Source organism: Narcine bancroftii, chromosome 9, assembly GCF_036971445.1.
Source record: "Narcine bancroftii isolate sNarBan1 chromosome 9, sNarBan1.hap1, whole genome shotgun sequence".
NCBI classification, from domain to species: domain Eukaryota; kingdom Metazoa; phylum Chordata; class Chondrichthyes; order Torpediniformes; family Narcinidae; genus Narcine; species Narcine bancroftii.
The window spans coordinates 30807003-30831380 of NC_091477.1; the positions used below are offsets into that span (position 1 = coordinate 30807003).

The following is a 24378-nucleotide window of genomic DNA, read 5'->3' on the forward strand; positions in this document are numbered from 1 at the left end:
GTCTACCTATCTTGGCGAATAGAAGCCAGGTAAGTCTAGACCCCCTAACCTTACTTAAATGCTTTCACACAGTGCATGAAAGGAGGATAAAACCCGGCAAGGTGATGAGCTTTGTAGATCAAAGGCACAATCAGCTGACGAGTTATTTTTCTCATAATTTTCACCTTATCAGTTAATTAATTAACCAACCTCTGTAGCATAAGCTGTACAATAACTAAATAGTTTAGTGATGGTCAGTTTGCTAACATGACTGACTTGACATGTTGAATTGGGTGGCAAAAATCGATTGTAAGAGGGAGATTTGAAACTTGATTCCAATCATATCATGTTGTATGTATCAAAAGGATGTACTCATCTGAGTAAGCCTTCCTTCTGTACACAGTTTTTTAGCATTTTTACAAATTAACCCCAACAACTGAAAATAGGAAATTTTGGATAAATGTTCTTTCATTGAAAGTATTTGAATACTTGGATCAGATTGCTCTCCTTAACAGTGGAAAATAAAATCTCAATGAGATTTGAAAAAGCAAATGTTGAGGTGCAGCACGGTTGCCACAGCAGTTAGCGCAAAGCTGTTTCAGCATCAGCGTTCCGGTCCGGGATTCGAGTTGTACGCTGTCTGGAATGAGCTTGTATGTTCTCCCTGTCTCTGTGTGGGTTTTCCTTGAGGGTTCCAGTTTCCTTCTACCGTTTGAAACGTACAGGGGGCTATAGATTAATTGGACGTAATTGGGCAGTATGGGCTTGTGGGCCAAAATGTCTAAATTTAAATATATTTTTTTTATTTAAAAGTTTCAAGGTTATTAGAAATAAATCAAAAATAGTTCATTGTAAATATAAGGGACTGAAAATCTTGGAATGTTACTATTCATTTTTGATTTGCGTGATCCATCTAATGTATCTGGAGGCAGTGATAACAAGCAATTTTTGTTCATCGATTTCCCATGAATAACCATCAATGATGCAGCCTTTCAATGTAATATAAAGCAATGCTTAAATCTGTATTGAGTAGAGAGATTTAAAAAAAACAATGGTTCCTGGCTAACTGCATATTAAAGGAGCTGGTAATGGACTGAATGCTTCATCTGGTGAATAAAGGCACCACTGCAAGAGAGTCTTATTTGTCAACATGAAGTTATGGAAAATCTTGAGGGGCACAGCGGAAGTTACGCAAAATGTACTTAGTTTGGTTTTATGTTCCACATCAATTTAATAGAGGCTTGTTATGGAAGTTTCGCACGAGTTAGTACAAATCTACATGGGTTGTCATCTATATTACAGCTGGTTCATTTAAGTTTTGGTGCTGCAGATGCACAACAACCCTATTATACAGAATAGAATTGAACAAAATGCACCCACCTGCAGGCTAACCATATAATATCGTTAATACAGATAATACTGCTCACCTGAGCAACCAGACAGATTGAAATACAGACCAACCAGAGCCATTATTTGCTGTTTTAACACTATTTATGGAAAAATATGCAAATTGCTTTGATATGCTTTCATATATTTTACATTAGTCTACCATGAAAATAGTTTCAAATGATAAAACATAAATGAAATACTAAACACACGAGGTTCATCTTTTGTGTGTATTTTGTGAAGGAGTTGATTGGTTTAGTTAGTAGACCATGTTACGTGGTTTTTGAAAGCCAGGTGTAGAAGTGTATATTGCATAATCCACTCGGTAAACACGCTTTCATATTTAAAGGTAAAGTCTGGAAATTATGCATTCATCTGGGATGTTGCAGTTCTTGAATATGTTGCAGAGAATGAACCGGACTGTGCCTTTATCACAGCGAGGAATTCTAAAGTCGATAGAGGTTATGGCATTGCTCTTCAAGATGGCAGTCCTTATAGGGAAATTATTTCACAAAGGTATGCCGCTTCTGTTACTTAACACATGAATTTTGACTATTGTACATACCTACTGATGTTCCAAACTGCATCACAGTAGCAGTGTATTGCAGTTTATTGATATTTATCAATTTAAATAAAATCTGTAAGTGTTTAATATTTTAGGTGTATATTACAGCATTTAACTTTTACGCCGTAACACCAAAATACAGTAAAAATCGCATTTATCCGGAATTCGAGCAACTGGCAAAAAAAAATCACGGAAAATAAATAGGTGAAGAATACAAAAGTTTATAATCGGTGCCCCTTAGTGGTCAGTTCACCAATCCATGCAACATGTAATTTCAAACAACTGGCAAATTCACTGATCCGGCATCTACTAATCCCCAAAGGTGCTGGATACTGGGGTTTTACTGTATATGCTATTATCTGATGGAAATGTGGTACTTAAAATACCAGATGGTTTAAATTAATAAAGGGGGGGGGGGGGGATTTGTTTTTTTTTGTTCAGTTTCACCTGCCAAATCTACCAAAAAGTTCTGCAACTTGAAACTTCCATTAGGAAAGCATAATGCTTTGTGATCCCTAGTAAGTCTGTGATTCCAGCGCAAGCAAATGCAAATGCAGAAACTACATCTCTACATTTGATGGCTGCTGACAGGTCAGTTGTAATCCTCATGGAGTACACCATGGAATTCAGTAGTGGCATATAAGCATTTACAGTTCCCAAGCTTTCACATGGAAATAGTCAATCTAATGATGTTGGGCTCCATTAAAAAAAATCATAATTTTAAGTCTAACAAACCAATTTTATTAAATGAAGTCAGATTTACATTATGTTAATTTCTACCTCCAGTGCATTTTTTAAAAATCTAACACGATCCCTAGGAAGATCTAGAGTACTCTTCAGAAATGTGCATCAAGAGTACTTGAAAAATGAAGAGATTAAAAAAATTAAATTGATAATTATTTTGAATTCCATCATTCTGTTATGTCCCATGGTTGCGATTAATCTTATTACCAGCACACACTTCCCTTCTTACACCACGAGGTGCATTTATTGGACAGAGTTGCCAACTGATGCAGGATCAATAACAGAAAATAACTACTTCCCCTATCAAATATTGTTGGGAGTACAGGTCAGAGGCCAGCAAGATTCTACACAAAATGTTGGATTTTGTACAGACATTATTTAAATATAGAACCATGAGAGTATTCTAAAAAGGATTCCAAGTCACTGTGCAGTACTGGGGCTCTCCTTGGAAATATAGTGAGAACAAGAGAATTTGTCAATGGAGAAAAGTCAGATTTGAAGTGTTGATAAGTTCAAAATTATGAAGGAATTTGAAATTGTATATATTGCATGAATGTATGTTTGCAAATTGGCATGAGGTTCATCAATAGAAATGCTGAGAGGGGAATTAAAAAGGCTTATTTGTATGAGTTGATATATTAGTTGTTATTGAGAAACTATTTTGATACCAGTCCATGGTATTTGAAAAGAAATAGCAGGATGATGTAAGGAATGGACATGAAAATTAGAACAAGTAGCTTCAGTAGAAGAAAAGGCACCAGATTTGGCAAGATGGACCAAAATGTAGTAATGTCCTGTCATATCAATTTCCTAGAGATCATTTAACCTCTTTTACAATTCTTTCATGTCTGCTGAAATACACGAGAAAAATAAAGGTCTCCATTGATGATGAGCATCAGTAATTCTGCTCAAATATAGATTTCTGCTCTATGAATTATCAATTTTGAAGCAAGATTAATTTATAGTATTCATTTTAATAATACTTGCAAAAGGTGCATGGGAAATAGATTAAGCTATTGTTAAAAATGCAGATGATTTCACAAATGCTATTATATATTTATTAATTATTACAATCTTCAATTGTAGGATTTAATTTTCCATCCTCAGGTCTGCAAAGTATATGAAATAGTCCACTAAGGAGAGTGTAAATAAAAGTAAACTTGTAGAGAAAATATCTATGAAGGTCACAACTACATTGATCGGTACTAATATGCCTTTTTCATAGGGAGGGAGAATTACTTTATTACTAAACAAGGTTGCAATAATTTCAATGCTGACACGTTATTATATACTGCATGCCATTTTATCAACCCTTGGAGGAATTAAAATCACAGAAAAACATAATTACATTTTCTGAATGCACCGCCTCCCTCTCGTGTGCTTAATTCTCTTTCAGGGTGCTTCTTACTGAGCTTCAATTGCACCATGGCAACTGTTGCCTAGTTACATGGTGAATCATTTGTAAAAGTTGCAGTAGCCAGACTATATGTAGACGATGGACTTTTAAAAAAAAATTGTATGCATTTGGCCTCTTAGTAAATTTGTTCAATTTGTATTCAGTAAAAGATTTGCAATCTTTTCCTCCTTGTGAATAGATGGGATAAACAAAAATAATGTTTTGCTTACTTGTAAATATAAAAAAACTATTACGATATATTATGGATAATAAAACTGCAAAAATAAGAGGAGTTACTGCCTACCTAAGAGAACAATTAGCTGAAGCTATGAAGCTAGCGCAGACCAAACTGATCTGAACCAAAGATCATATGTAGTGCAATGAGTTCCATACGGGATCATTCTTACTGAGCACTTTTACCTTACAGCGTTTATACTGTTCTAATGTCATGTAATGAAGCAACTGAAAACATGTATAAGATCATTATTTTGTATTTTAAGTAGTCTTAATTACATTATTGATGAGCAAAATTAAAGTTACTGTATTGGTTGTCTTTAGAGCTGTTTGAATGCAGAGATTCCTATGATCTTAAATGCATAGAAATGGACATTTTTCTCTAAAGGTTGTCTAAAAACCTGACCTTTTAGTTATACCCTATGTATCATGTTTAGCCTATGGAGGTTTTCAAATGCCATAATTTTTAATCTAAAATTTAACCCCATAATATATTTCTGAGATATTATAGTCCCATAACCCAATCCTTTATGCAACTTACATGTCTTTAATTGAAAGTTAATATTTTTGTTAAGGGAATCAGAATCTCCTAATCTGCTGTTTCCTGAAATTAACTTTATGAATTATCTACTGTCTGCCATGTAAAGATAGAGCATGAAGAAGAAATCCTCAAGGGAAAGCCATTCTGTATTATTTTCATTCATTTTGTGAGATAACCTTGAGGAATATTTCCTCATAATGCAAGGAGATTTTTAGATGAGCTGCATTAGTTTTTAAAAATACCAACTTGATGTGAAGTTTTTATGGGTTATTTAACAGCATTAAAACACACAGTAATTCAATATTGAAATCCTCACATTAACCTTCTTCTGATATCCAACTGTTAATGGTTTTTATGCAGTAGCATAAATTCGATTAGTTTTCCTTGGTTAGAGCTAACGTGTCTTGAATCTTCATTTTCACCAAAATTTAACATGAATGGGATATAAACTTCTAAATATATATTTTGATTGTTCATAAAGTAAATATTATACTTTGAACCAATGGATACTATTGATCAAGATGTGTAGCATCTGGATTCAAGATCCAGCTTCGTGCTTTTTGTAATCAACAATTGCAACCTTCTGACACAACCCGTATGTCAAAAATTATTAGAGCAGGGCTCACCATCATTATTCTTGAATTTTGAGTTTGTGCCCCCAGGATTCAGTACCTCTTTCACATTGAATTTCTAGAATATCACAATACTATTTTCATGTTTATATTATTCTAATTAATTGCTCCTCTTCCTGCTATATCTTTTTGTCCTGAACCAAGGTGAATATTTCTGTCTTTTTTTAAACCTGTTTCAATTATATATACTTTCCATCTTTCTGTGAAACTACCTTTTCCTTAAACTTGCTATATTTATCTATTTGAAATGGAGGAGAAATTTACCTTCAGTTACATATTTTTATGGGTGTGGGATGTGCTGACAAGGCCAGAGATTATTGCCCATCTATAATTGTCTTTGAGAAGATGGTGGTGAATGACCTTCTTTAATGAAGCTGTCCATCCAGTGAAGGTATAACTGCAGTGCCACTGGGTAAGAAGTTCTCAGATTTAGATCGAGCTAATGAACTGTGATATATTTTCCAAGTGAAGATATTTTCACAACTTGAGGAAAACCACAAAGTGATATTGTTTCTGTGTGCTTGTCAACTTTGTCTTTAATGGAAGTCAAGGTCATGGTTTGTCACATCGACTGCAGTCGATGGTGCACAGAACAGTCACAATGGGACTGGTGGTGGAGAGCACTAATATTTAACATGCTGAAGGATGAGGCACCAACCAAACAGGTTGTTTCATTCTGGATGCTGTCAAGCGTCTTGAATGAGATTGAACCTCAACTTCTACATTGATGTCCTGTTTCTTGTAGATGTTGGATTAAATTTTGTATGTCAGAAGATGAGTCACCTGCTACAATATATGAGGCCTCTAACTTTATAGCCACAACACTCCAGTAAATTGTTTCACCCAGGTGTCAATTTGGTGATGGGGATGGCATTGAACAGCAATATTAAATAATTAGACCTTTTCTTGTTGAAGTTGATCATTGCCTACAAATTTTGATGCAAATTATGCTTGCCATTGAGCAAGCTGTGCCTGAATATTGCTTGGGTCTTATTGCATGAAGGCATAGACTACTTTATTTCTTACAGATTTGGAAGTTTGTGCAATCATCAGGAAACATCCTAGTTCCAACCTTAACCTGGAAGGAAGATCATTGATGAAACATCAGATGTTGCTTGGTTCTCCCAAGGCTGAGTGATTGACTTCCAACAAAGATCTCTTTCTTTGTACAATATTTTACAATTGGAAAGTTTTCACTTGGACCTTGTGGACTTTAGTTTTAACAGATCATCTTGGTTAAATATCTGTGGTCAGGAGCAGTCACTCACATCTCAGCTTTAGAATTCAACGCTTACTCTACCCTGGAGGTGATGAGCTCTGGAACAAGGTTTTCTTAGTGAAATGGACATTGGTGAGCTGATTATTAATGAATGAATAAGTATCAGTGACCATCTTGCACCAGTTTACTAATGATTGAGAATGGACTGGCCATTAATTAGTTTGATTGTCCTGACCTAGTTGGGCTCTTTTGGGGTTATTGAGAATGTTGCATCTGCACTGGAACAGCTTGCTTGAAACACAACAAATTTTGGCTTGCATGAATTATTTAATGTTGTAGAGTCCCCAAGACTTTGCTGCATGCCATGACCTTGGCTAGTTCTTATCATGATGTAGACTGAACCAAATTGGTTGAACACCAACTTTTTGCTGATGGGATTCTCAAGAGGAAGCAAAGGTGGATCATGCACTTGCCACTTAAAGGCTGAATGTAACACTGGACAATGAAGATTTTGCTTCCTGAACACTTTTGCGTGTATTTTGTTGATTTTAAGCTGCTGATCATGTAAATCACCTTAAATTTTTCCTATCATATACAGTTTTTTAGCTGTTACCTATTTTTGTGATATTTTAAGTCTACTTCAAGGAGACAGAACCATGAAGCACAACATATCATTCAAAATTCATTTTCCACATTCACACTTGGGCTTCTTCCCTGTTGTTCTTGATGAGAAAAACGGTGAAAGGTTTCACCCAGGACATTGCAACCATGGAAAAGCGCTATCAAAGCAACAGGAATCCATCCATCCTGGCTGACTATTGTTGAACACTGACACAAGAGGCATCAGATGCTGTGTACAAACTAAAATCAGTTGCAAAACATTTTTTAGGTCAATTGAACTAACACAATGTGTCAGCATCATTATGCGATTAAACATGCTAAATTCAATAAAAATTTATTTAATGTTTCTCCAACTTTCTATGTGATACAGCAAATCTGAAATTATTTTAGTGTTCAGGTTGACATTGTCTATCATAATCCCCATTTTTTTTCAGGCAGCAAACCTTTTTTTTAAAACTTGCTCTCCAGTGTAATTCCTAATGATTCAACCATGTCTTCAGCACTAATATGCTGTGCTATGCCAATGTTAAGGATAAGAATGTCTTTGGATCCTCCACCTTCCATTACTTGTTTAATTGGCCACATTATTCATGACAGGAACACATATCTTTGTGAGATTATTTAGCTCTGCTTGTTGCATGCTATTATAATGTTACATTGAAGTCCCATGTTGTCACTTAATCAGTTGACACCCCACATTTAGGTATAGTTGGTGGTTCTCTGGGTATATCCTTTGACACTCCTTGTTGATTTGCTGACTTGACTAAAAGTGTGCCACAAGGTCCTGGATTATGTTGGTGGACAGTTCTGTGGCTAAAGGGTTTTGTCAATGGCAAATTTAACCCATAAGAATTTCTCAGAAGTTTGCTCATAGACCTTGACATTCTTTGCCAAATTCTGGAAAAGAAACTGGTACTCTATCTGGTTTAGAGTAAAGTTACACTGTCTTCTAGATATCATTGTCCCTACTGGAAAACTCTCCCATTTAAAGCTGGCAGAGTGCCCCAAGTGCTCTGTCATGTCCCTTTAGGCATTGGATAGAGAGACACGCCCACTGGGTTAATGCCAGCAGCTCCCTGAACAGGTACACTCAATTGTTCACCTCTCTCCCCATCCACCAACCACATCCTGTCAGCATCAGATAAGTTGTCTTGTCTCCTGATGGCTTCATCTGTTCCTTGACAGTGGCAGTGTAACAATCATTTGATTGTAAAACCCAGAGGGAAAAGTCCAACTGCAGTTATATGGACAGATTACCCCACCTCTGCTCACTTTACCCTCTATCCACCACATCAAAGCAGTCGGGAGCTGTACAACCTATTTCATTATCACCAAGGAACTTCAGTAAGAAAGTTTTTTTTCCATTCGCAGCCACTGTGTGTTTCTTCACACAGTGGTGGCACTGTCAGGAACTGCGTGAATATATCATTTTGCTGCTTCATTAACAAGGACTTGACCCCAATGCTAGTGACCTTTAAAATTAAGTGGCGCTACTTTCTTACAAACATTCATTGGGAAAAACAAATTATAGTAGAAATTTGAGTAGGATTTAACCCTATGCATTGTAATTTTAACATTTCTGCTCCAAAGCCTTGATTTTGGTGGTGTTATTTTGCAAATGTGATGTCACAGCTGCACATTGGATATGACTTTAATTTTACTGATTATTTCCTGATTTGTCCTTTGATTTTGTGTCGACTGACTTTACCTTTGATATCAAATTAAGGTTTTTATTTTTGTTGTTAACAAATTAATTTTTTTCTTACAGTTTATTCCTTCATGTTTATTTAATGTCACGTAGTCTATGCAACAACACTGAATGAATAAGCCTATTTGTCTGGGGCAGTCTTATTAAATGGAATCATTTGCATGTATAACCACAAAATTTAATTGCAAACTCCAACTATGTAATCAAGGTGTGTCTTGGATTGATTCCTGGAATGAAGCATTATTTTATGAGGAAAATGGAGTGGATTGAGTCTGTAATCTCTTGAAGGTTAGATCTATGATTTCTAGAGGTTAGAAGAACAAGGTTTGATTTTTTTTTTGAGGAGGTATCATGGGATAGACAGGGTAAGGATATTTCTATTGCTGGGTGAATCTATATGTGACAGGATACTTATAAGATAAAGGGTTGCCTGGATTGTACTGTTGGTGATTGGCAGCTCCTCTCCAGGAAGGCAGTGTTGTTCAGCCTCCTCAGGTATAACATTATCAAATCAGTGTACCGACAAGAACTGCCAGTATTTTCAAAAAGTTCTCCCACCCAGATGTCACTATTGAATGAGGCAAGGTTGGCCAATTGATGCTTATTAACCCTGTAACCTGTATATATAGAAATAACAATTCCTTCAGATAAATATTTCAGAATTCTATGGATTTTTTCCAGAAGAAATGTTTGCTTTATTGTTTCAAACTTGTTTATGGTGTTTCATCTTCTGTCTATTCTCTTCTTTGTTCCAATCTTTATTGAGTACTGAGTAAGTTTATAAAAGATTAGTTGAAAATAATATTCACTGTTTACTGTCCTTGAGAAAGTTTGGGATATATGATTGGTACACTCTATCAATAACTCTAAAGTTAGTGAGTAAGAAACTTTAATACACTTTAGGATGTAGCTGGCCCGATTCCATGTGCTTGAAAGAAGGACAGGGGGAGGGAGGTTGACCTTAATGGCCGAGGCCACAAGGGGAGGAGTTACGAGGGAGCGAGTCATCAGTGAGTGGGCCAGCTACCCATACACTGTCATACATACAAATTCACCACAATGATACCATTAAACATAGGTGAGAATGTTATAAGCAGAAGCCAGAAAAGGCCAAAAAAACAGAGGGACAGTACATGTTAGAATAAGAACAATAGAGTTCTGAATGACTGTGCACAGAGAAGAGAAGGGAAGAGACAGCTTCGGTAGAATAAAGCTAAAAGAGGTTCTCAACCTTTTTCTTCCACTCACATATCACTTTAAGTAATTCCTATGCCATAAGTGCTCTGTGATTAATAAGGGATTGCTTAAGGTGGTATGTGATTGGGAAGGGAAGGTTGAGAATCACTGTTCTGGACCCAATTGTTACTGAAATATTTTGCTTGAGAAAAATTGTCATTGGCCCATTTCCTTTGGAGTTATGAAACTGCGCACATAACGAATTAATTAGGTATGATTAAAACAGTGGTTTTCAAACTTTTTCTTACCACCCACGTACCACCTTAATCAATCCCTTAATAATCACAGAACATCTATGGCATAGAGAATACTTAAACTGGTATGTAAGTGGAAAGAAAAAGGTTAAGAACCACTGATCTAAATCAAGACTGGGTGGTCCAGTGATGTCACAGAGGTGAAAAGTCTGCTTTAGTCGTGGCAGGAATATGTGCCTTAAATTTCATATTGGGCTGAAATGTAATATTGAGGTAGAGTGGATGGACTTTGGTGATGGAACAGTGTGAAGCTTTGGTTTCTTTGCCTCTCCCTTTTCCCTCTGTCTCCTTTCACAGAGCCAAAATCAATACTCACCTCTCCTCTTATCATATCTAATTAACACCTTTTGTTGGTCTTGACTCCTCTCCTAGCCAACCTTCAACCTCCTTATTCTGACACCTTCCTGTTCTTTGCTTATTCGGGCTCAAGGCCCAAAACGTAGGCAATATATCTTTACCTCCTGTGGCAATTGCGAGACCAGCTGAGTTCCTTCTGTGTGCTTTTACATTTCTAGCCCAGGAGTCTGTTCTGTCTTGATTCATGCAATTGATTTCAATGTAAGGCAATTAAAAGCACCATCCCTGGATAAGGAGACATACATTCTGAAAGTAGGATTGGAGAATTTTTTTTGTGCAGAATAAACTGCATTTTTTCACTAATTTTTAAAATATTCTTTGAAAATTCCTTGAAGGTATTCTCAGAAACTGAGAATGTTCTAGATTCCAGTTGATTTGTTTGAAATTAAGTGATTTGGACAGAAAATAAAGAGCCAAATGATTAGCTGTGATCTTGTGTATTGGCAGAATAACTTTTCACATGTCCCTCACCTATTCTATGATCTTGTATACAACGATTGAAAACGAGAGTGGTGAAAATTGGTTTATGCAGCTGTGGTGGTACACCACCGGCCTACTGCAAGGGACAACCTCTGTACCTGCAGGAGTGTAAGGGGACAGGACAACATCTGGCTGGCTTTCAATCAGTCGGCCTGAATGGATCAAGCCCCACCCGGTTGGGGGTCAATCACTCTCCGGGATATAAATCTGCACCGACCTCCTGAGGCCTCACTCAAAGTTGCTACAGTCACAGCCAACCTGGCTCTGTGGAAGTCTTTGCAGATTAAAGCCTGTTGTCCAGTCTTTATCTTGGTGTGCGCCTGATTCTGGCTAACAGCGCACCACAGCAGCATATAAACTTCAATGTGAGATACTGTAAATATTATTACTTTCCAAGCAACGTATAATATGCGTTTTTGGAGTTAATCATATGAGTGGATAGTGTTTGAGCAAGTAGTATAGTCTGCCCTCTGCAGGAATCCCACACTTAATTTACATTTTAATATTTCTAGCAACTTGCAAGATAAACTGGCAGCAGATTTCATCATTATGGATTGCTTGCCAAGTACAGAGTTCTAATTATGATCATTAGGAACTTATAATTGATCTTCAGCAGAATGCTTGCAATTGAAAGTCATATAACAGGTTTTTCCAAAGCCAAAACATTATAGTAGGTCATTTTTAACATTAAAAATGTATTATTTTATAATTTTGCTTAAATTAGATATGTTAAACATTCAGAATTACAAGGTAAATTTATCCCGTGATGATTATTTAAATGTGGTATTTAAATTATTCATAATTGTGAATGCTGCAACATTTCATCACAATATCATTGGAAATTTATTTGCAACACAAATAAAGCTGACATATTAGGAGTGTGTGATGCTGAACATACAAATTTAATTAGTAAATCTGCTGAGCCCTTTGGAGGAAGGTCAGAAAATGCTTGTTTTTTGACAGTGTCAGCTTAATTGTTCTAGCTAAGTAAAAGCAGTTCTAATGTTCTCGCATGTCTAGCTGACAGACTGACCAAGCACAGTTTGATTCTGTCAGAATATATGCTGTATTCAAAATAGTCATAAGGCAATTAAAAGCAACACGTCTATCTGAAAAATGCAGAGATACATGCCTTATTTGTTCGGTAAAGTGATGGCATTTTATTTTTAGGCAAGCACCATTTATGGAAATCAAAGCAGAGCAAAGGTCTGTTCCTCACACTTTGACCACCTTTTGATCAAAATGATGAAATTTGGAAACCTGAACTAAAACCCAGAGATAGCTGGAAATACACACAGGACCAATCGGTCATGTTAGAGGATAAAGGTGATCAGATTCTTGGACTTAAATTTATCATTGGAAATGAAAAATAGAATGATTAAATGGGGAAGTGGAACCCAAAGCAAATGTCAATTGAGAAATTGATCAAGTAAATAAGAGCAGGAGTATGTTACCAAGACTCTCAAGCCTGCTTCCCCATTCAATGTGACTATGGCTGACCTGAATTCCTCTTAGAATCATAGAACATTATGGCACAGAAAAGGGCCCTTCAGCCCATCTAGTACATACCACACTATTTATTCTGACTAGTCCATCAACCTGAACCCAGACTTTAGACCTTCATACCCCTCCCGTCCAAGTGCCTATTCAATTTTCTCTTAAATGGTAAAATTGAATCTGCATCCATCACCTTTGGAGGTAGGTCATTTCACACTATCGCCATTATCTCAATGAAGAAGTTTCCCCAAATGTTCCCTTTAAACATTTCACCTTTAACTTGTGTCCTCTAGTTCTTGTCTCACCTAACCTGAGAAAAAGTCTACTTGAATTTACCATATCTATGCCCCTCATAGTTTTTCATACCCCTATCAAACCTCTCCTCATTCTCCATTGCTGCAGGAAATAGTCCTAACTAAGAAAAACTTTACCTATAATTCAGCTCTTCAAGTCTCAGCAACATCCTTGTGGATTTTCTCTGCACTCTTTCTATCTTATTAATATCTTTCCTATGCATAGGTGACCAAAATTCAACACAACACTCCATATTTAGTCTCACCAATGTTTTATACAACGTCAATATAACATCCCAACTCTTGCATTCAATACTTTGAATTATAAAGCCCAATGTTCAAAAACCTTTCTTTATGACCTTATCTACCTGCAACGCCACCTTCAAGGAATTTTATCTCTGTATTCCCAGATCCCTCTTTTCTGCCATACTCTGCAGTTCCCTACCATTTACCATACACATCCTACCCTGGTTCAGACTCCCAAAATGTAACACCTCACACTTGTTCACATTAAATTCCATCTGCCATTTTACAGTCCATTTTCCAGCTGGTCCAGATTCTGCTGCAAGCAATAAGAGCCTTGTTGCTGCCCCAATCTTACTGTCATCTGAAACTTTCCTGATCCAATTTGTTATATTATCACCCAAGTTGTTGATATAGATGACAAACAACAATGGATCAATCCCTACTCACAGACCTCCAATCAAAGATGCAATTGTATGCTAGTCCCACAAAGCCAATGTCTAATCCTGAATGCCATGTGACTGAACCTTCTTGACCAATCTCTTATGCAAGACTTTGTCAAAGGCCTTATTAAAGTCCATTTAAACAATATCCACTGTCTTTTCTTCATCAAATTTCCTGCTAACCTTTGCAAAAACTAGAAGATTTGTTGGACATGACCTACAATACACAAAGCCACGTTGGCTATCCCTAATCAGTCCCTCTCTATCTAAGTACTTATATACCTGGTCTCATAGGATACTTTACAACATTTTACGTACACTGATGTCAAGATCACCAGCCTATAATTTCCCATATTATTCAGAGCCTTTCTTAAACAGCAGAACAACATTAGCTATCCTCCAATCCATCTGGTACTCATTTGGGGCTCATGGCATTTTAAATACCTCTGCTGGGCCTCTAGAATTTCTTCACAGGCCTCCCTCAAGGTCTTAGGTCTAGCCCTGGAGGTTCAACCACCCTTATTTGCCCCAAGGCAGCAAGAACCTCTGAAATCTGTATAGGGTCTATGACCTCACTGCTGTTTTGCCCCACTACTATGGGCTACTGTGTCCACCTTCTGGAGTAAGTACAGATGCAAAAAAAAAATTAAGATCTCCTGCATATATTTTGGATCCATAAAAAGATGACCACTCATGAAGACCAATTTTGTACCTTGCTTTCCTTTTGCTCTTAATGTATATGCAGAAACCTATTGTGCCAATTCCCATAACCCTCAATCTTTATTGATCTACACCTTAAATATATCTAATGATTTGGTGTCTAGTGGCAAAGAATTCAAGATATTGTTTACTAATAAAATAAATCATTTCAATTAAAAAATAAATATCAAGAAATTATAGACGCAAAGAATATGTGAATACCCAGAGGTGGAAATCAAAGGGGCAGGAAAAGATGCAGGTAGAAAACATTGATCAGAAGGTACTATTTGCCATTAATTTCCCTAAATTACCCCTTCCATGAATATTCTTAATCTTTATCATCCCAAAATATCCCACCTTTGCTCATTAATATTGATTCATCCTCCCTGCAAATCCATTTTTTTCAGGTTTCATATCACGATTTCCACATCAACCTTCATTAATCCCTTAAACCACACATGTCAAACTCTGGCCCCCAGGCCAAATTTGGCCCGCGATATAATTATATTTGGCCCGCAAGATCATTTCAAAAATGTATTAGAGGTGGCCCGCCCTGCAGCGAGAGCCGATGCTATTTTTTGGTAATGTCACCCCCACCATCCTCCCCCTTCATTGCACATCCTTCCCCATTGTAACACGAAAAATTGTAACACGAGAAGTCTGTCGATGTCATCAGCCGGCAAGCCAGTTGGAAGGCCCCCCACACAACCAGTCACTTCTCCCACCTGTCGAGCGGTGCGGCGGATGGGCGAGCGCCTGTGATTTCCTGTCAGCGCGACGGACATGGCAGGCTGCGCACGGCCCCCGGGCAGCGCGAGCCCCGTGCGACTGGCACCGGACGGCCCTTCCACAGCGCGAGCGCACTTCTCCTGGTCGCCACGGCCTTCAGCGCTTGCACCCGCGCGGACCCCAGGGACGGCTGGTTCGGCCTTGCACGTGAAGAGAGAGATGGTGGCTGTCCGCAAAGGCTGATCGGCAGCGCGCTGGGCCTGAGTGGGTGGGTAAGCAGGGGTGGGCAGAGGGTGTAGGTGAGGAGTAATGGGCAGGGGAAGTTATGGTGGTGCGAGGAGCAGTTAGAGGGAGGGATGAGTAGAAGGAGGGGTGGATAGGGAAGAGGTAAAAGGGGAGGGGCAGGGCGAGTAGGGGAGGGGTGATTAGAGGGTGAGAGAAGGGTAGAGGGAGGAACAGGTTGAGGGGAGAGGCAGTAGAGGGGCGTGTATAGGATGGGGTGGGTAGAGGCAGGGCGAGTGGAGTGAGGGGGGAGTAGAGGTTGGGTAAAGGACTGGTCAGGTAGAGGGATGGTGGGTCGAGGGTGAATAGAGGCCTAGAACCTGAGGAGTGAGCAGGAAATGCTGAGTCCTGATGCAGTCCAAAATGGACACAGCCTGTGAATGCTGACTACATCTCCACAGGAACCAAATATGTTTCTCTCAGGTCAAGCAAAGGGTGAACTTGAACTACCTACTCCTGACCTGTAACATTATCCTCCTAAAGTTATATCCTAAAGTTTAACATTACATATGTTGAAAGAAGAGAAAACATGCAGATGTTGTTGAAAATTTTCAATAAATATTTAGTTCGGCCCTCGACTTAGTCCAAGTTTTTAATTTTGGCCCTCCGTGAATTTGTGTTTTACACCCCTGCCTTAAACCATTACCAGACATGTTATTTGAATTTAATCAGAATCCCATTTTACTTAACCCCCTGATTAGTTCTTGTCCATTCAGAATAGTAATTGGAGATATTATCGCTGTTATCTGATTATCTTGCTTCAAATATACCTGTAAATTGCAGTGATTTTAAGATGCTCTTTTGTGAAATCCCATTGGAAAGGAGGCATTTATTGTTCATCCCAAATGCACTTAAGAAGTGGTGCTGTGTTCCCTACTTGAGGTGTGGCAGTCCATATGGTGCACGTACTCCCACAGTGCTGGCTGGTGAAAGACACAGTACCAGCATAACTGAGGAATGGTACATTTTCCAAACAGAATGGGAATTGATATGTCTTTGCCACTTGCTAAAGGTTTTGTCAGCCGTTTTATGGATGAGGCCTGCCAATTCAGTTTGCGTCATGTGATACCAACAAATGGGTGAGAGTTTTGTATAGAAGCAAAGGCGAAGTGTCCAGGAACATCCCTGTTGTAATAGCTGAACATCTGGCTCCAGAACAAGCTGTGCTTCTTGCCAAGTTGAGGTGATGCAGTTACAACACAGACCTCAACCCCAAACTGTGGAAAATTGCCCAGTTATGTGCCATTCACAAAAAACAGGACAAATCTAATTGAGCTAATTATGGCACTCTCAGTCTCGATTATTAGCAAGCATTGGATGATGTCATCAAAAATTCTACCACACAGCCTTACTATCAATAGGCTGCTCACCTAGCTATGCTTCACCATGACCTTTTGACTCCAGCCCTCATCGCAGGTTTGATGCAAATTTAGACCAAGAGCAGAATTCCAGAGGTGAGGTAGGCATTGTTCTTCGATGTCCCATTCACATCCCTAAGCATTTATTAACAATATCATCAATGTACAATGGCTTCAGTGTGTACGAGGTAACAAAATACACTGCATTTATTCATCCAGACTACTCCAACATCACCTCCCAAATCTATTATCAGTGTTATGAAGGACAACTACAGCAGGTGAATGGGAATACCACCATTAACACATTTCCTTCCAACTTGCATACCATCTTGGTTTGGAAAATGATTTTAATATTTTTGAATTTAAATTTAGCCCTTTCAGCCCATGATCCTGTGCCACCAAATTGACCTACACCCCTAGTACGTTACTAAAAGGAGGGAGGAAATCAGAGCACCCACAGGAAACCCACCAGACACTGAGAGAATGTACAAACTCATTGCAGACAGGACTGGATTCAAACTCCAGTTGTTGGCACTGCTAACTTTGCTGCCTGTAAGGATGTGTTTGGTCCTTTGTTATCTACAATGGTGGGAGTGATGTCACCAGAAGAACTGCAGCAATTTAAAAAGCAGCTCACCACCATCTTCGGAAGCTCAATTCAAGTTCAAGTTTATTATCATCTGCACATATACAACCAGGCCAAACAGCATTTCTTCGGATCATGGAGCATACACAAAACAAAATCACATATATACATAAACATATAATTAAAAATAAATATGTTGATATTTTGGAACCATTTTATCAGTTACAGGATACTGTGTGCCAATCTCAGAGCCTGTAGGAAGAAGCTATTTCCTCGCCTGGACATCCTGATTTTGATGATCCTGCAGTACTCATGAACATTATCATAGACCCAGTGATCCTCTCGGCCATTTTGATGATCCTTTGCAGCTACCATACCATGCAATGATGCAGCCAGACAGGATACACTCAATTGTTCTCCTGTAAATTGTTGTCAAGATGGGGGACCAGTGGTGTTGCCCTCCTCAATCTCCTGAAGAAACGTTACTGTGCTGTTGCACTTGCCTATCTAATGAGGAGATGTTTTGGGTGCAGAATAGGTCGCCCTTATATGCACACCAGAGAACTTTGTGCTCTCCACGACGAAACCACTGATGTGTAATGGAGAGTGGTCAACCTTCGTCATCCTGAAGTTCAATCAGTTCCTTTGTCTTGTCTATATTGAGCTCAGATTGATGTTCTCACACCAGCGTATGTGCTTCCCAACCTCCTCTCTGTAAGCAGATTCATTGATGCCACTGAGGACAACTACTAATTGTACCAACTGCAAACTTGATTATTTTATTGAGATCCCAATTTTTAAAAATAAAATGAAAATAAAAATGTCTTAATTTTTACATAAATAGAAATGACCATTGTTTCTCTTTAAGTGACCTTGGCTTTCCTTTTGGTGTACAGCTACAGGTTTTTGTTAATTGTAAAGTAAGGCCACGCTGGTGAGGATGATTTAATATCTGATCAAGCGGGACTCAAGATTTGAAACTGATTTAATTCTAACTTGCAGAAATGAATGAGCAAGACTATTCATGCAGCTTTTAAGTATTTGACTCAATGGCAAAAATAGCGAACTAAGTGAAAATACTGTGATGAAAGTAAGAAAATGCACCTGTCAACTTCAGACTTGATTACTTAATCAAAATTTACTTGTTATGCAGCTTTCAGAGCCTAAGTTAGTTATCTGACCATAATCAGACTTTATGAAGTAATATTCTTGACACCCATCTACATTTCATTTAAAATTGAACATAATGTATAATATATGCTGGCTATGCATCTCATGGGAAGATTCAATGGGTTACAAGAAAAAAAAAATGGCATCAATTATATGATCTATGTTTTGCTTCAAGATTTTTTGGATCAAACAGCACAAGAAAACTGAAATGTTTGTATTTCATAGGGTATTAGAAGACAGTAATTTTCCTTCCTTTAATTTACAAATCCAAGTGATGTCCACATGACAGCAGTTCAGGTTATGGAAATACATCCTTGCACAGCCCACAAGATTGGTGCAAAAAATGCAGAGTCAGAACTGGCCATTTGGCCCAACTCATCCATACCTATTAAGATAGGATTCTGTTCAAATCATATTTGCCTGCATTTGGCCCATATCCTTCCAGTTTAGCAAAATAAACTTGATTTCCTTTAAAAACTCATGTTTCTTTACGGATGATGTTGATGATCTGGCTTCAAGTGCGTAATATTCCGAAACTGGCAGCTTTCTAGAAACTCAAACCTTCTCTACTCCTACCCCAAATGATTTTTCTCTTCCATTCATATTTATTATCTTTTTTATGCATTAACTATACTTACACTGTGTTTATGATTGGATAGCAGCAGCAAATAAGCATTTCTTTCCTTACTTATAATGATAATAAACTCACCTTTTTTGCCCTTAAAATCTTCTGTTCAAACTACCTCTTTTATCAAACCTACAGGTACATTGTCTAATATGATTTGGCATATCTCACTTACGTTATAAATGATATATTAATGCAAGATTTATTTAGAAATTATGAATTTATATTGTTCAGTGAGTCACTCCTTTGAAAAATTTTCCTTTAATAACATATCTGTTGCATTTTTAATATAGCCTTCTAGAACTTGAGCAAAATGGTGAACTGGATGGACTGAAAGAAAAGTGGTGGCCCAAAGCTGGGAAATGTGACTTGCAAAGTCATGTTAAAACACAAGGAAAGGGAGGCCCAATGGACCTACAAAACTTTGCTGGAGCCTTTATGTTTCTTGCTGTGGGTGTTATCTTGGCCTTCATTGCTGCTATGGTAGAAAATTGGTGGAAAAGCAAAAAGAAGACAGATGCTGTTGGAGAGGTAGTATTTTTATTTTAAATCTATCTAAGATTAGTTATTTTATTGCATCCAATTGCAAACAAGCGAATATGAATATGTGTAATTATAGATTTTTTTCAGCCTCAAGTAAGGAATCACATATGACTTTTATAATCCAAATCTATTGAAGATCAATTATATAGAACCATATAACAATTACAGCACGGAAACAGACCATTATGGCCCTTCTAGTCCATGCCAAAACTCTTACACTCACCTAATCCCACTGACCTCCACTCTGCCCATAACCCTCCATGCTCTTTCCATCTATATACTATCCATTTTTTCTTAAAAGATAATATTGTACTACTTCCACGAGAAGCTCATTCCACACAGACACTACTCTCTGAGAAAAGAAATTCCCGCTTGTGTTACACCTAAACTTTTGCCCCCCTAACTCTCGGCTCATCTCCTCTAGTTTGAATCTCCCCTATCCTCAATGGAAAAAATCTATCCACATCTACTCTATCACCTTCAAAATTTAAAATAAAAACATCGATCAACTTGCCCCCTCAGCCTTCTATCCTCCAAGGAATAAAGACCCAACTTGTTTAACCTTTCTCTATAACTTAGGTGCAGAAACCCAGGTATCGTTCTGGTGAATCTTCTCTGTACTCGCTCCATTTTGTTCACATCCTTCCTATAATTTGGTGTCCAGAACTGAACACAATATTCCAAATTTGGCCTCGCCAATGTCTTGTACAATTTTAACATTACCTCCAAATTCTTATACACTATGCTCTGATTTATAAAGGCCAGATTCCAAAGGCCTTCTTCACTACCCTATCCACCTGATATTATACCTTCAGGGAACTGTGTACCATTATTCCAAGATCTCTCTGTCCAATTGCATTCTTTAATATCCTCCTATTCACCATATATATCCTATTTTGATTAGTCCTATCAAATTGTCACACTTCACATTTGTCAATATTAAACTCCATTTGAAATCTTTCAGTCCACTCTTCTAATTTGCCCAAATCTCTGCAAGCTTTATAAACATTCTTCATTATCCACAATGCCACCTATTTTAGGATCATCTGCTAACGTACTAATCCAATTTACCACCCCATCAACTAGGTCATAACAAATAACAAGGGACCCAGTACAGATCACTGAGGCACGCCATTAGTCACTGGCCTCCAATCTGACAAACAGTTATTCACCATCACTCTCTGACATCTCCCAGTTTATCTCATCTCTATTTTGTTTTATATGTTCTTTTCACTTAATTTTTAGACAGGTTTATTTAAAAATGAAGTATAATAATGAACAGCATAGTAGTTAAGGGCAGAATTTACAGCACCAGTGCTCATGTCCAGACCTGGATTTGATCCCCCACTGTCTCTAACAAGTTTGTACTTTCTCCCATATCTGCATGGGTTTTCTCCCCAGGGCTCCTGGTTTCCTCCCACCTTAAAAACATACTGGGGTGTAGGTTAATAGGGTGTAAATTAGATGGCATGGATTTGTAGGCCTGAATTGAACTGTAATTTTTTTTAAAAATTAAAGCTGGCAATGAATAGACCATGTATTGTGAGACCTAAATTAAAATATGAATCTTAATTCATAAAAAGGTTGAGCTGGGTCATGCAATAGTGTGAAAAATAGTTCCATCGGGAGCACTCAGACTCTTTTTCACTGTGCTTTCAACTACCAGATACATTACACTGCAGCATGGAAATTTAGGTCATTCTGGAGAATATATACTGGTACATCTGACCTTTCACTCTGCCACGGCGTACAGTGTTGAGTTCAGAGGTTGAACTCAGACACACCAAATTGAGGCACTGGATACAGTTTATATCAATTCTTCAGCTTCATGCCAACCATTGCTGGTGTATGTTGCAATGTAAGTTTATATTACAAGGTTAAGTTTAATTGATGAGTGATCACTGCCCAATGCAATAAAATTAAATGGAGAAGTATTTTATTTAAATTAATATTAATGGTTTTAATTAAGTAAAATTAAATCTGTTAATCTGATGATCAGAAATAACTGGAAATATTTGGTCAGGTAGTCAAAAGTCATCAGGGCAATTTATAGGGAAAACATCAGATAATTACTACCTAAGGCCCAGTCATGATGGTAGTCTACTCTGTGTCACTAAAAGGCTCCAGCAGTAAAATCTTGAATTAGATTAGGCCTCTGGAATTTTAAAAGATCAGATAAACCTTGAGGATCATGCAGAGGTAAATACGTGATATGGGAGAGAGTTGAACATGATCCAACCAACCAAATCACTGTCAATTAGTATCTGAAGATAATGCAGTAAATTATATAATTAGGTTCATTAATGATTTTAAAAGTTTTTAAAGTTGCTTACATTAGTTAATTATATATTGTTACAAGCCCAGAGGACCCCAAAACCCAGCAGCAATAGATATTCACAAAGACAAATAGTTACTTAAACAAAAGTCACTTTTAATTATCTTTAAACATGAAAACAGGATCAAACTTTAACTTATCACTATTAACTAACTTAACCCCCTTCTAATTCTAAGCACATGTGTATGTAATGTGTATGTAAGTTTAGAAAAGTTCTTTGATTCACAGACCAATTTTACTTCTCATTCCTCAAAGTTTACTGGTTGCAGGCAATTCTTATACTGTGCACAGAATTTAACATTTCTGAAGTTCACCAGGCTTTGGTGCTTGAAAGTTAAATGGTTACCATTCAGGAAGGTTCTTGTCAGTTCTCAGAGAGAGATTTGTTATTCGCTGGACACCCACAACTGATTCCTTTTAATCAGCAACTTCAGTGTCTTGCCAAAGAAACTTGCCCCATCAGGGTTTTCCAGATGATAACTTCTTTCTTTCAGGTCACCACAGAGTTCCTTTTTGTTTCCCTTATTTCAAGTGAAACATTATGCAGCCAGTCCTCTCCTCTTGTATGAACCACAAGGGCTTTGACCAGGCTGAACTAAGTACTCACAACCCATCTTCAAAAGAGGTTTTTCATCAAGCTTGCCAGCTTGTCCTGTTCCAGTCCCAGCTGTTGCTACTGACTGTAAAACTGCAGATCTGATCTCTCTCTCTCTCTCTCTCTCTCTCTCTCTCTCTCTCTCTCTCTCTCTCTCTCTCTCTCAGAGAAAAGCCCATTTGACTCCCTCTCTGCTTGAAAAACCACAAGACTTGCTTAGAACTGCAAGCAGCACTCCAAGACAGGCTGCAGATCCGAACCTACTCCTCCAAGTTCTTTCATCAGTTGCTTTTCAATACTCTTGGAGCTGACCTGTCTAACTTGAGCAGAGCCCCTGTGTTTTAAATGAGATCTGTTTTGAAGTGTTTGTATGTGACCTTCACTAAAAGAAAAACCTACCCTAATTTATCTCCCAAAACATATCCTTAATCTGCCACAAAATATCATTATTCATGATTGGCGTCTTGTTAGGATATTTGCATCTATTGGATGTTGTCGGTAATAACAGTCATGAAATTTATAACATAAAGGGCAGTCAGGACACTTTGTCCTTGGTCACAACCTAATGAGGTGTATCTACAAAAAAGGGAGGGCTAATTCTGTTCATTACAGGACTCCAGCCTCTTGAATCCAACTGAGTTGGCATCTGCCCAAAGACAGAACATGACTGTTCTGTTAATTAATAAGCTCCTCAGTTTTGCTTTGGTATCAACTGTGAACAGATTTTGGGGCACTGGAGAAGCATAGATATGCAAATATTGGAATTTTGAGTGAACAATAAAGAGGTGGATGAACTCAGCAATTCAGGTAGCACTCATGGCCAGAAATGATCAGTTGATCTTTTCCATTCTGACTCTTTATCAAGCTCTGAGGGCACATTCAGCAGTATTGGTCAGGCACCCACTCTCAACCATTCATCTCACCTGAGCTTCTCTTTGCAATATTTTGGCTTTCTCACCCTCATTCGAATTTGCATTAATTTTGCATCTATAAAAATGTAAGTATGATGCATTTGGATTGAAGGAATGTGCAGCTTTGTAACATTAATTCCGTGCCCCCCTTTCATTTTGCTCAAAATCCTAATGTGGCCCTCTCTTTTCCTCCATTTGGGCAATTACAAAAGTCTTAACCCATATGCCCTCACCACTGTTTTTATGAAATATAGAATATACTTTTACAAATGCATTTTAGTAATATAGTTTTTTTTTTACTTAGTAAAATATAAATGTGAAAAGATGTTCAAATGTGTTGGATTTTGTGAGGTTCTGTTGATACAGCTATTTCTCCATTTTGGCCTGATACTGTTATGATTTTTTTTGCACCATTTAACACAGCACTATTTGTCTTGTTCCAATATCCTGGAACCTCCATTGAGATGATTTTCAGTACTCTACAGATCTTCTTTATTTCTCTAAATGGCATAGAGTGCAAGTCACCCATTATTAGCTTTCACTACTTATAATCTGTTCAGGACTGCTAATTTGCTTGTCTCAAATTTGCAAAACCCCAACTGTTATCCAAATGCATTTGCTAACATGAAATTTTGTTTAAGTATTTTTCTCTGTGTTTATCCTTTACACTGTCAAACATTGTTCATCTGAAGTTGGTCTAGTGATTTGCAAAGTCTG

General features: G+C 37.8%; 1 protein-coding gene across 6 annotated transcripts in view; it reads left to right on the forward strand.

Moving 5' to 3' along the window:
- LOC138743380 (glutamate receptor ionotropic, delta-2-like) overlaps positions 1-24378 on the forward strand; it is a 338391-nt gene that overhangs the window by 312108 nt on the left and 1905 nt on the right. For all 6 annotated transcript variants that reach the window (XM_069898672.1, XM_069898668.1, XM_069898669.1 and 3 more), the window contains 2 exons: positions 1715-1881; positions 19571-19808. In XM_069898672.1, the coding sequence (XP_069754773.1) occupies positions 1715-1881; positions 19571-19808 (405 nt within the window). The remainder of the gene's footprint in view (positions 1-1714; positions 1882-19570; positions 19809-24378) is intronic.